Source organism: Polyergus mexicanus, unplaced genomic scaffold (assembly GCF_030449975.1).
Source record: "Polyergus mexicanus isolate NDT 795.1 unplaced genomic scaffold, iyPolMexi1.0 SCAF_4, whole genome shotgun sequence".
NCBI lineage: Eukaryota > Metazoa > Arthropoda > Insecta > Hymenoptera > Formicidae > Polyergus > Polyergus mexicanus.
The window spans coordinates 4,195,005-4,209,128 of NW_027223324.1; the positions used below are offsets into that span (position 1 = coordinate 4,195,005).

The 14,124-nt window shown below is 31.6% G+C and overlaps 2 protein-coding genes across 2 annotated transcripts; one reads left to right on the forward strand and one right to left on the reverse strand.

Moving 5' to 3' along the window:
* Positions 1–510: 510 nt before the first annotated feature.
* Positions 511–4,056, forward strand: Stck (LIM zinc finger domain containing stck). Its single transcript, XM_070293751.1, has 8 exons — positions 511–768; positions 1,090–1,208; positions 1,352–1,465; positions 1,746–1,858; positions 2,006–2,198; positions 2,331–2,472; positions 2,742–3,000; positions 3,325–4,056. The coding sequence occupies exons 2-8, from the start codon at positions 1,201–1,203 to the stop codon at positions 3,525–3,527; spliced, it is 1,032 nt and encodes a 343-aa protein (XP_070149852.1). The 5' UTR covers positions 511–768; positions 1,090–1,200; the 3' UTR covers positions 3,528–4,056.
* A 4,789-nt stretch (positions 4,057–8,845) lies between these two features.
* Positions 8,846–13,725, reverse strand: Hzg (CTD small phosphatase herzog). Its single transcript, XM_070293752.1, has 4 exons — positions 12,573–13,725; positions 11,515–11,948; positions 10,823–11,008; positions 8,846–10,672 (listed from the first exon to the last, which is right to left on the reverse strand). The coding sequence occupies exons 1-4, from the start codon at positions 12,640–12,642 to the stop codon at positions 10,475–10,477; spliced, it is 888 nt and encodes a 295-aa protein (XP_070149853.1). The 5' UTR covers positions 12,643–13,725; the 3' UTR covers positions 8,846–10,474.
* Positions 13,726–14,124: the final 399 nt, after the last annotated feature.

Consider the following 14,124-nt stretch of genomic DNA (forward strand, 5'->3'; position numbering starts at 1 on the left):
TGATCTTATATTTTTATTCATACACAAACGGCATAAATGTTATTTACTTTTAATAAAATAATTACAGTTCGATACTTCTATTATCTTATGAATGTAAATATTACAAAATAAAGTTCATTGATAGTATTAAAAATTAATTATATATTATAGATCTGTTTTAATAATATTGTTTAAAAAATGTTTATATCATGATCGTGTTCATAAAAAATATATACTTCTAATCTAAGTTATTTTATGCGGAAAAGATACAGATAAAACAATTATTTTTATTATATATATGGAATATACACAATATGCATTCTCCATGAAAAATAAAGGAAATAAAGATCTATATTTTGATTGGTCAATCACAAACCAAACATTTACAACACCAAATGAAGTATGTGTTTTGCGTTCTTTGACACGTGATTGGCCGATTTCTGTACGTACGTATTTATATGATTACTTCTGGACTTGGCTTTAAATAGGAGTGTGACAGAACTTTTACATCTTGGATGTTTCACTGAAAAACTGCCTTGATGATTCCAAATTTGCGTTTGACATCATTTGCGTCATCATTATTCCCATAAGGGTGTGGCATAGGGCAAATTGCAAAATCTGTAACACATTCATAGAGTTCCACGTTCATTTTCATAAAAGGCCATGTTATGTTCATCAAGATCGGATTGGCTGTCTTGATTTAAAATCCGACAGAAATATGAACAATTGTGTGACAATCACATACGTGTAGTCCTTCGGCATTATCTGTCTTTAATTAATTAATTAATAGTAAGTAAATATTTGTTTCGTAAATATGCTCTACGTTGATTACAAATCATTAATATCTAGAGAAAGTAATTTCAATTATATAAAATTAGACATTTGTATTAATTAAAATAACTAATCGGTAAATTAAATATATGTTAAAAATTAGTAAATATAAGCAAAAGAGGATTAAATATAAACAAATATTACAGATTGATATATAATTAGTACAATATTTTATAATGAAAAAAATTGTATATTAATATAGTGTATTAATTTACATAATTTTTGAATTTTTATTATTAGCTTCAACATATTTTTACTAATTCCTTAATTATGTTCCAGTAATATAATTTGTAAAGCAAGGGTTAAGTGCAAGTAAATAAGAGTAAATAAAACGAGAGGTGGAAATATTTCTTGATGTTCAAACATACAATTATTCTCTTCTGTTAAAATATGCCGGGGTAAGTAGTATCTCTTCAAAGATACTTAATTGGAAATATACTTGTTAAATTCAAGTTAATACTATATGTTTAATTTATTTTTATTATTTAATATAATTAATAATAAACATTTGAAAGAAATTTATAATGTATGATATATGCAGGGTTACAGAAATGTCATTGGATCATATGTTTTGCTCTCGCTGCAGAGAAGGTTTTGCCGCGCACGAAAAGATTGTTAACTCAAATGGCGAATTGTGGCATCCACAATGTTTTGTGTAAGTATTTACACAATACACAATACACACACACACACACACACGTGTGTGTGTGTGTGTGTGTGTAATATACATGTATATCATTCCATTTTTTAATTCAGTTTTTGCAGACATTATACATTTGGAAGTTTTTCTTTTTACAAAATTTTATTTTTCTATTTTTCAAATAAGTGCTTTAAAAACATCAGTTTCTTTACTATTTTCCATAATATACAAAAGTATATATTATATCATTTATTTTATGAATTGAATGTCACGGATTGTTGTTTTATTTTGACAGATGCGCACAGTGCTTTAGGGCATTTCCAGATGGAATCTTCTATGAATTTGAAGGATACAAATATTGTGAACATGACTTTCATGTTCTGTTTGCCCCATGCTGTGGCAAGTGTGGTAAGCTAATTTTATAGATTTGCACTCAATTATTTCAACGTATGCACTTCTATTCTAAGATAGATATTCTAAGATAGTTGTGTATTGAGGGAGTATAGATTGTAATGTACTTAAATATATTTGCACGAATTATTGGTTTTGTGATAGGTGAGTTTGTTATTGGCCGTGTGATTAAGGCAATGAATTCAAACTGGCATCCACAATGCTTTCGCTGTGAAGAATGTAACAGTGAATTGGCGGATGCAGGCTTTATCAAGTGTCAAGGCAGAGCATTATGTCATACATGCAATGCCAGAGTAAAAGCTGGCGTGCTCGGGAAATATATATGCCATCAATGCCAGTATGTTCTGCGTTTACTCTTGCATAAAAGTTTCACTCGATAAAGAGAAACACATGAATAATTTTTAAAAATCTGTAAAGTTTAAAAAAAGAAAGAAATGTTTTCATCAATATTATTTTTCGCGATTTCCAGTGGAGTGATTGATGACAAGCCTTTACGTTTTCGTGGTGAACTTTATCATCCATATCACTTTAACTGTACAACTTGTGGTGTAGAACTCAATTCTGAAGCCAGAGAAGTTCGTTCTCGACCTGGATACGCTGCCAATGAAATGGTAACATTATATGGATTGGATATTTTAATCACTTAAATATATAAAAAAATATATAAAAATATTTATATATCTAAATTTATATATACACAAGATCGCAAACAAAATAATTTTGATCATAATATTGTGCCAAAAGTTTGACAATAAATTTTAAGCAATCTATAAAATAATTGTCTTCTCTTCTGAAAATTAATAATTGCATATACAAAAATGTCTTTTATCAATAAACATTTTCATAGTCTAATATATTAACAATTAACTTTGTTATGTAGAACGAATTGTATTGCTTGCGGTGTCATGATAAAATGGGAATTCCAATTTGCGGTGCGTGTCGGCGTCCCATTGAAGAGCGCGTAGTAACTGCGCTTGGTAAACATTGGCATGTAGAGCATTTCGTATGTGCAAAGTGTGAGAAACCCTTCCTAGGCCATCGTCATTACGAGAAAAAGGGTCTCGCATATTGCGAGACTCATTATCATCAGTTATTTGGGAATCTTTGTTTTGTCTGTAATCAAGTTATTTCTGGAGATGGTATGTGGTATACAGTGATGATACATTAAAGATCAGATAATCCAAATATGGATGAAATTTCAATTATATCAATTTCAATAATATCTTATCTTTTTGGACTTTTAACTCTCTTTAAATTTTTTAAACATTCTGTGCTGTAATATATAATATTTCTCTTTTCCATTAATATTTTAAACTTCTGCAATTATTAAAGTTTCTTCATTGAAGTTATATTGAACTGTGATATCAAAAACGCTAAATCATATATCGCATAATCATATAATATGCGTTATTTTTCTTGTGAGCATTGATAGTATTTCTAATCTAATACTCTATTTTTCCCAGTTTTTACAGCATTGAACAAGGCATGGTGCGTTCATCACTTTGCATGTGCGTTCTGCGATCAGAAAATGAATCAGAAGACAAAGTTCTTTGAATTCGATCTAAAGCCCGCATGCAAGAAATGCTATGACAAATTTCCACAAGAATTGAAGAAACGGATGCGACGTATGTATGATTTGAATCCTAAAAGGATTCCACCAGTATAAACGCAGATCCGATTCTTCTGTGTAAATCTACAAGGATCGATCAAATATTTTGCGTTTACTGTGCCTTATCCGCCTAACATATTAACATAAAAAAAAAAATATATATATATATATTTAATCTTTTATATTGCATTGTAAACTATATGGAATGTATCAAAGCTATTTCATTATTTTATAGCTGCAAGTATTTTGGTATAGTATTGCTATAACTATTTTTAAACTAACTTACAATCGAGCAATTGTTAATATTCTAAATGTTCTTCTCAGTTTGGTATCTGGACATAAAAAAAAATGTTATAGTTTTGAAACATCTTGTGTAGCCAAGACACAATGCTAATTTATATGTTAAATGTGTGACAAATAATAGCAGATATTTTTGATTAAATTGTAATATATACTGTATGTATTATAGCTCACTCTATTTAAATATTTTTAAACTTATTTGAATTATTGTTATATTTAATACTAAATGTCCAAATAAACCCTGATATATAAAAAAGAATATAATAGTTATATATATACACATAAACATAAGAGATAACAGAGTTATATACTTATATTTTATCAGCAAGACGAAAAATATAACAAAAAAAAAAAAAAAAAAGTAATGAAATTTTTTATCCCTATTAAAATAGCATGATTTATTTTTAATAAAAGTTTATTTTTCTCTTCTCTCTCTCTCTCTCTCTCGACATTTTTTTCTTCGGGAAAAATCTCAACATACGTAAATTTAACGTATGATTAATATTAAATGTCTTAAAATTATGATTAGTATTCTAAGGTTAACGCTGCGTTTAGCGCTAAATGTAGTCAATTGATCTTGAACTTTTTAACATGGTATGATAATCGATTCGGCTATATATATATACATAGTTCGATGACGTCAAAAGCAAGGGAGAAATATACACAAATTCCCGAGATGACCTACGTTCTTATAAAAGCACATAGTCATGAAAAAAATATTTAAAAAAATAATATTAAAAATTATGAAATAAAATGAGAAAAAAATATATATATATAAAATCTTTTCTGTACATATAATTGTAAAATTCTATTTTGGAACCATAATCGAATAGCCGCATTTCGTGCTAAACGCTGTCGATGTAAATAGGACCATGCTACTTGTTGCGATGAAGCGGGCCTTCAACGGGTGAAAATATAAATCATGAAAAAAAATCTTTATAAGACAAAATTCGCCCAATAATAATAATACAATTGTTAATATAATGCAACTGTTTCTAATATTTTAAGATGCACAAAAGCCGCGCATAACAGTCGCTTTTATCGCATTTTTTTTATTCTTTTATTTTTGTTAAGAAATTTTTCGGATTCGTATATATAAAAAAGTCTCGACTCGAATTGGCGGCCGTTTTACTCGGCGAAAGCCTCGAACGCTATTCTTTTTACACATACGCACACGCATACAGAACATACAAATGTACATTTACACATACACACGCGCATTTTCTGCTTCTGCCGTTTTTTGAATATATATATATATATATTTTTTTTTTTTTTATATTTGTCACTTCATTATGCACAGCAAGGCAGCGGCTCGAAATTCTTGTGATTACGATTTCAAGATTGAGAACATTATCGGCAACACTTTCTCACTCGCGTTTCTCCTTGCTTCATTTAAATATTGATATATTACGTATTTGCGTATGAAATGTCAAATTTTCTAATTTCCCGCGTTTAATCAGCCTGTTTCCAAATTTTTTTATTCTTTATTCTATAACTAACATTTTTTAAATTTCGAAATATTAAAACCTAATTTATTTTTTGATTTCCAGGATAATCTAAATTGACAAATTTCCAACTTTTATGTTAATTTTGGACATCTAATTTCTTGCTTTTAGTACATTCAATATATATTTATTTGTATGTGTAGTATTCCTATATTCTACTGTATATTTTTTAATGTTTACATTGAATTTAAAAGTGTGTAAAAAGCTGTTCTGCAAATTAATAATTTATTTATTAAGTGCATGAATTGTTTAAAATTTTTAAGATTTAATCGCAGATTATATATAAAATTAACTATTCCGACGCGCGCATGTATTGAGTTTTTTAATATTATCAAGAATATTACATATTATGTTTATTAATATAATGTCACTAAACCATAAAATTTACAAATGTAGAAAAGTGTACATATGCTAATGTACATATTTTATTTTTGGCTAATAAATAAAGTAAACAAGTAAACTTTAATTTTTAGCTTTTTAAATGCCGTACACATCTTTTGTATAGTTTTTGTATAGTGTGTATTATTATATATTAAAATATTTTTTTTTATATAAAAAATAATCTATATCTCTAATTCTGTTAAAAATTCCTTGAGATTATATCAGTCTAAATTAAAAACAGACTTTTCATACGCAATAACGTAATAATAATACATATAGTATAGCTAAAAGATACATTTTTAAATCCTTGAATCCTTAGATTTTTCTTTGTGTGTTATTTTGATCTATATGTTGCGTGCATTTTTTATATAGCTTCAAGGCCTTCGATCAGCTTTGAGCCCTTAATCTATTTAATTTTTAAATTCCTAAATTTTTAAATTCTCACATCTCTGGATATTTTTGATTTCTTATAATTAACTTTTCAAATTTTTTCTTGAATCTTTGGTAGGTTCTCTCAATTCTTTTGATTGGATATTCCATTTAACATTAAAACTCTAAAGACTATGTCCTTAAAATCTTTAATCATTCTATTCACGATTCTTAATTACATCATAGATTACTATATTAATAAATTTTTAATTATCACACATTGTATCGAATAATTGCACACTTGTATACATTCATTGATTCTTACATCTTTACAGTCTCGGATTTTAGAACACTCAATTGCAACTCTAATATTGGCTCCTTTTCGACTGAGCAAATCCATGAATTTTATAACTCTTTTAACTCGTTTCGGTTTTCGAATATTTAGATCTATGGATTCTCGGATTCTTGGATCGTGCAGAGATTTGTATAATCGTACATACAGAGTAGATTCGATGGGCGTTATACAAAGAGAATTTTATAATACATATGTTCGCATACAATAACGTTTACAAGAAACATTGTTACACTTACTAAGTACAGAAGGATGGAAGAATTGGAAGCCACATCAAAAATCTCTTCGCGTTAAATCTCTTCCTATTTTAAATAAAAACGATAATTCGAAAGATTAGATATCTCTCTCAGAGTTATCATTATTTCGATAAAATATTACGAAGTACACAGGGTAGTTCAAAAATCTCGCTACAATATATGTGGAAGTGGAAACAATTTTCTGATAAAATAATTCAAAAAAACAAATTTTTTTCTATACAAGTAACTTTGTTTTTTCGAAGTATTTTTTTGCTGATAGCAATTTCTAATATGCATACATATACCAACTTTTTCATTTTAATAAATAAATCACCCTTTTCAATTTTTCTCGTAAGTGCATATTGTATCCTTGAGTCTTATTTTTAGATATTGAAAATGCTGCACATGAAATGCTACATGATTACTATCAGTTATATTAATACCGTTTCGGAATATATAATATTTTTATGTCCAAAATCTCGTATTTTTAGATTTATAATTTACTTATTCTTTAATAAATCATAAAATTTTCTTAACTCAGAATTCCCAGTTCCAGAAATAAAGATTTTTAATGGTACTTACATTTTTAAATTAAAAAGTTTGGTCTTTGCATATTTAAATTGCTTATATCGACAAGAAATCATCTTATTAAGTGCATGATTTTCGATCTACCGTATATTCAGACAAGGAAGAAAAGATAAAACAGCAGACGCAGCCGAGTTTAATACGCATATACATACACACACAAGCTGATATTGATAATACTAACTCACTGAACATATCGATAATAATGTCGTTACTTCAATGCAAGAGTATAAAAAAATGTACATTTTTTATCTAAAATTAATTTCAGGAAAAATATTTCCTGTTTAAGTCGGCTTGAATTCGACAGCAGCAGTAAAGCATGCAGAGTAAAAAAATTTCGCTTTTTCTTACATTAGAGTAACGACATTAACGTGGATACTTATAATAATATAATGATAAAATAATAAAAATAATATTAACAAGGTAAAAGCAGAAGAATAATAACAATCTGAATTGGTTACGACAGTACAATGCAATTTGTACATTTGTTATGCTTGGTTTCAAGCAGCTGTGATCATTTACAAATTACGCGTTAGTAAATATATGCACATATGTAGGGATATTACCGCCGCTTATCTATTGCCCTTCAAGGACTACATCTAAATTATTCTAATTTGTTAATGACATCATCGTGCGATTCGTTTCGGAATGGAGCAAGAAAATGTGTTAATGGTTAAATTTTTGCAAAATCTAATTTTAAAATATATATTTTTTCATGCATATAATACGCGCGTTTCGTTTTTTTTTAGGAAATAAATGTTTTTAAAAAAACAAACTATAGAACCTAAAAGGAAACGGTTAAAATTAATCCTTAATAGCAAAGATTAAGAATTCAATTTTACAGCATAAATTCTTTCCTTTGTCTTTCTTTCTTTCCCTAATGGCAATGACAATCATGTGCATCCAACAGCTCTGATAGTTATTAGCAATCATTTTGTTCATAATAAGAAAATTATAAATAAAAAGATCAATATTCAAATAAAAAAAAAAAAATATATATATATATATATATTTCTTTGATTTCATATATATATCGACAATATGTGAAAAATATATATGTTGAAGAAGACAACGAGTGCAAATTATCAAACCAGTTGCCATATTTTCTTGCTCCAAGAAAACGAATGGTCATATAAGACATATAGCTTGGAGGGAAAGAATGATATGCATTGGCCCAGTTCAGTTTATCAATATTGGCAACAATATGATGTGATTCATGATTATCCTTAATTAATTAATTGATTTATTCTTCTTTTCCAGTAAAACAATAAAACTTATTTTATCAATTTATTATTTATGCGATCTCTGTGTAAAATTTATCTGTAAAATCAGTAAATATTTTTCAATGAGTTTAATCAACAATCTTCAATTCCTGTATCATTTTAAATTTGCTCAAGCTTTTTGGCAAACCTCAGAAAAGAATTTTGCTGCTGGATAAAAACTGAAATTAATATATTTGGATATATATATATATATAAATCTTTCTCTTTCTAATTAAAATGTTTTACTCAAATAAATATTTCAGAAAGAACAGTACACACACAATTGTATTTATTTAATAACATGATTGGATAAATAAAATAAAATAAAAATAAATATAATAAGTATTATATAGAGAAAATTTATAAGAAAAATGGTAATACATACCCCTGCAAAATTTCAATGTCACTGTTTTAAATGCTACATACAGAGTGTCTTATAAAAGATGTGTACCAGCAGCAGGAAATGTACTTAACGCAATACCAAAATGCGATATTTATAAAATGCTTAATTTGCACTCTCAATTTTTTCGAATGCAGCAAAACTTGGTTATAGATGTTTTAGAAAAATATATGTGTTAATAGTATACCAATAATGGTAATTAAAAAGTTTAATAAATCTTATAATTGATCTTGTTAGGATACCGATTTCTGCACAATAGAAGGCTTTAAAAATATATTTTGTCATCTGATTCAAGCAATTATGGCACTCTCTAGAAATCAGAAACAAAAGTTTGCATGATTGAATACACGAAATTGTTTCTATTCCTCGGCAGTGTAAAGCAAGTAATTGTAATTAATCACATTGTATTTTATATATATATATATATATATAAACTTGAGCTTTTTCAAATCTTAGATTACAATGTTCTTAGAAAATAACAAATAACTTCCAAAAAAATTTTAACTTTTTTAAGAATCGAATTACGTATTTAGCTTTCAACATTTCAAAGGTTCTCAAATAGTTAAAGCTTTTCACAGAACACACTAATCATTTTTTAAGAACAGATTTCTAGATTTCTGTATGATGTTTTAATCTTTAAAATGTTGGTATCCTAAATTATATTCAAAATTCTATTTTCTCGAACGCTCATAGATATATATGATTTTTAAGACACTTATCTTATTCTTTATATTCCTGCACTTTAAGATTCAAAATGTTTTGATATTAAATTCTAAAATATCTTTAAAGTCTTAAAAAAAAAAAAAAAAAAAACTAAATGATAATTTAAAAAATTTTTACATTTTTATAAAATCTTACATTGACAAGTGAAACATACAAATTTCAATTCTACCTGCTACTGTTACCCTCCTCTTTCAACATTCTGTAAGCGTTGAGTCAGAAGCATGCAAAATCGTAGTCGGAACATTGATGTCTTCTTTGTAATCGGATCTAAATGAATAGAAAGCTTGTGGTGTTTTGATCTGAACAGAAAAAACTAAATGGCAATAGCACAATACAGCCCATCAAATAACTCGAAGCAAGCTCTCTTCTTTCTTCTCTCTTATATCTTCATATATTCTTTCTCAGTATACAATCACCATTCTAACCATCATTCTAACCGTTAATTCTAACCGTCGCTCTTTCCTCTCTTGTGACTTTTCTGCAAGCAGTTTCTACTATCGACGGAGATTTCATCCTTTGCTAGATTCTTTTTCTCGAGCACACGCGTATTATCCATGCAAACAGGCCCGATACAGTTTGTCATCTTTGATGCCTGATGCAAAATGGAAGAACACTCACTTCGAAACTGACTCAGTCTTCATTGCGTTTCTCGCCAGGAAGAAGGATATCGGCAGCTATGTGTCACTGTGTATCGACTTGGATGACGCGTTTTTAAGATATAGGACATTAACGCTCCACTTAACGGAGTGGTTCTTCCAAAGGTCAACAAGGGGGAGCAGTTCGAGGTTCTTCGCCACACAGCAAGTGACTCACATGGAGCAGTCCCCTCAGGATTCTCTGGAAAGTGCATTGAGCGACAAGACTGGCTGTGTTGCCAGGATTTAGATGGGGCTAGGAAGCAGTCAGCGAGCCTAATCCCGGCGGATTCTGATTACTCTGCACCGCCTGTGTGGGTACCTGATTGTAAGGATGATTGCTGTTGCACAACACTGTGTAGATATTTTCCACATTGCTGAGTTTCTCGAAAAAAGGGATTAAATCCAGTAACTCGGAATCCGTCATGTCATCAAACCAAGATGCCACTGGAACCTGTAAAAAATAAATGTCGTTCTTATTTTTATATATAATTATTCAATTTTAATATACTTTTATAGAAAAATAACATTCTAAACATTAAAATATAAATTATCTTTTTAAATATTTTAAATACTTTTTTAATATGTTATCAAGATATCTTACCGCATTATCTGGATGAAAAATATAACTGGCAGGACTATTATCTACAATAATGATTTGCTGCAAATCACGACCTAATTTGTTCAAATCCTTAACATAATTCCCTCTATGAAACACACAGGATTCTCTGAATAATCTTGCTCTGAATACACCCCATCGATCTAATAAATCTGCCACTGGGTCTGCATACTGTAAAACATCACACAATAAAACAAAACATTAAACAACAAATATATCCAAATTTTTTGTCGCAAGTTTTCTTTTTACTAACCAGCTCCATTACAATTTTCTTATTATGGTAAGTTATTATCAAAATTTTTACAACTGACTTTACTAATTACTGATAATAATAATTTCTATAACAATGAGTTAATTCTTTGTTTAGAAACATAATAATCTTGTGTAGTAATATAGATGGGGATAATATAATTAATATAGTATTTCAAATCTATTATTCTAATCTTCCATTGGCTAACAAATTCGAGAAATAAAGAATTTTTGCAAACCAATCCTCAGATAAATAAATAATAAAACATTAAATAGTCTCTCATAATACTTTAAATTATATCAATATATAATAATCTAACTTGTCAAATTAAATCAATATATAACAATGTAACTAAAATTTATTTATTTTATACTTATTAAATGTATAAAAATTTTTAATCTTCCTCTTTTTTTCTTTAACTACATACCTTAGCTAAGCTTGCAGTGAACAATACGCATTCGTATAATTCACCCATTCTCTGCAAAAACTCGTCCACATAAGGCCTCTTTAAGACGTACACTTGGTGTACTGTTCCATCAATCTCTACAGGAACAACAAAGTCCGCATTGTTGATTGGCTTGAAAGAACTATGCACCAGGGTCTCATCCAAATCAATTACCATACACTTCTTGTGCATGTCTTGATGCTTGACTGGTGGTAGAAGGAATCTCGGAGATCCGGTGCCTGGTGGCGGCGAGCCACGACCGTCTCCTTGTAGAGAACTCGACTTGGAGCTCTTTGAACTGCCACCACGACCCCTTCCGAAGCAGCAGAGCAGAGAGCGCAGGAGTCCGCGCCCCCTCGGCTTCTTGCCGCTCGATGAATTATTGCTGGCTGCTTCATTCTCCCGAGGTAATTGAGCTACATTGCGCAGAAAAAAAACGTTACAAACTTGTTCTCACAAACAAATTCAGTCAAATTTTATCAACAGTTTACAGTAATCATAAATCTGATATTCTTGAAATAAACTTTAAGTTATCTTAAGACTCAATTATTGACAACAATAATGTTAAACTATGAAGCTTTTAGTTTACATTGAAAAGACGTTTGTATCCTGTATATTATAGAAACAGAATTACTTCGATTAACCTTTTATAGTAAATCTTTTTTGTTATTTTCTATACAGAATACCCTTAGAGAATTTGCTCAAAGCATGAAAGGTTAAAGGGCATAACGTAGTGTAAAGAAATAAATTTGTGATATGCTTATGGAGAATGAGAGAAAGGGGTTGAAAAAGAGATGACAATAGAGAGATGAGAAGCAGAAGGGGATGAAGAACAGCAGACGGAAACGAGCAAAATTGTTCGCAAAGAGGAACGGGCGAAACGGACGAAGAGAGGAGAAGTGATAAAGTTAAACGAGATTTGGAAGAGAGAAACGGCGGGGGTTCCGTAACAGGTGCAAAGGCAACGAAACCCCGGCATCTGGCGGTAAGTTTCGCGAGCGCGAGGACGAGGACAACGGTTGTACGGGACTGATACGCACCTTTCTCGCTGTTGAATGCGCCTAGCTCGTCATCCCGCGACACTTGGGTGATAATGGACGATGCGTCCATTTAAACATTAGTCGGTGGTCCCTGCGTGCACGATCGCGAATTCCGTTAACGCGCGCGCGCGCGCGCCAGTCGACGGACAGACGGACACGAACGAGCGAGCGAGCGAGCGAGCGAGTGAACGGGCCAGTGCGCGCGATAGACACAGAAAGAGAAAGGGAGGGGGACAGAGACAGCGCGACAATCTCGTGAGTGAGACGGAGAGCTGCGATTGGTACGCGCGTGCGAGAAAAAAAGGGAGAGAGCGCGACACACACAAGCTAATCTCACTCTCTCGTTCGCGTCACTCCCCACCACCACCACCGCGTCGTCACTGCCGCCACCGCCGTCGCCGTCGTTCCCCTCCCGCTTTGTAGATCCCCGCGTGACGAATCGAGACGCATAGGCGCAGGAATGACACACACATACAACACTATACTATGCGCGAAAAGCGCGTATGACACACACATACACACACTGAATCAACTGCGAGCGGCGAACGCTTGAATCGGAGCAATGATTCCTGTCGGTCGAATGTTGACGATGATGATGACGATGATGATGATTCGGAACGATGCTGCGAGCCACGTCGAGCGTCTTCGTTGTCCCGGAATGCGTGCGTACACGTGCGCACTACGCCATTCCTCGTCGCTCGCGGTAGCTCCGGGGGAACGCGCGCGCCTTTCCTTTTTCACGCGCCACACCTATCGCTGCCTATATCGCCCATTGCGCAGTTCATTGGTATTCATTTCATGACGGTGCATCGCCTCGGCATGGTTTCGCTTCGTGGAACGGGGCGAACGACGTTCGATGCGCGTGCTTTCGGCTCGCGCGGATACGTAATTCGATAATTCCCGTTTACGCGCGCAACTGCGACGTATAAAACTTGGCCATGTTGTCGGCGGCGCCTGGCCTTGAACCACGAATGAAAGTCTACTTTTCGAAATTGATCGACGTGTATAGCTTCATCCTTGTAGCCGCGACGCGGGTGCCTTGATGTAGAAAATTTTTACGCGTCTAACGTCGTGCGCATACATACTTCGCTCTGAAATAATAACCAGACACAATCTACAACTTTGTCATATAATATGTAACTTTATATGAGAGTAGCTTTAATGAATGCGCGATGAAAAAGAAGGAAAATATATTAACATTCGATATATATGTACATACGCATCACCGCGACTTGCGATGTAATTGGACAATCTTCAAACGTGAAACTAGGTGTATCCAGCCACTCACGACCATTCACTGAGCTTCAATGAACACCCTAGATTTGTTTACTAAAGAGCGTTCAGAAATCTTACTCACAGGATTGAGTACCGTTAAATTGATCAATCAGAAGAAAGAAATCTTTGCTCTTTTTTTATCTGATTGATCAATTAAAAGCTGCTTTACTCAAAGAGTAGAATTTTCGAACGCACTCCTGGATGCAAGCTGATCACAGTTCACAATATCACGGTCATAATTTTTGTAAGCGTATCTTTCTATCGCTTACTTCGCTTA

Coding starts and splice junctions, on each gene's coding strand:
- Hzg (XM_070293752.1), bottom strand. CDS start 12,642: ATGGACGCATCGTCCATTATCACCCAAGTGTCGCGGGATGACGAGCTA. Junction 11,949..12,572: donor CGCATTCAACAGCGAGAAAG/GTGCGTATCAGT, acceptor TGCGCAATGTAG/CTCAATTACCTCGGGAGAAT. Junction 10,673..10,822: donor TTTTTCATCCAGATAATGCG/GTAAGATATCTT, acceptor TATTTTTTACAG/GTTCCAGTGGCATCTTGGTT.
- Stck (XM_070293751.1), top strand. Junction 2,199..2,330: donor TATATATGCCATCAATGCCA/GTATGTTCTGCG, acceptor CGCGATTTCCAG/TGGAGTGATTGATGACAAGC. Junction 2,473..2,741: donor GATACGCTGCCAATGAAATG/GTAACATTATAT, acceptor TTTGTTATGTAG/AACGAATTGTATTGCTTGCG.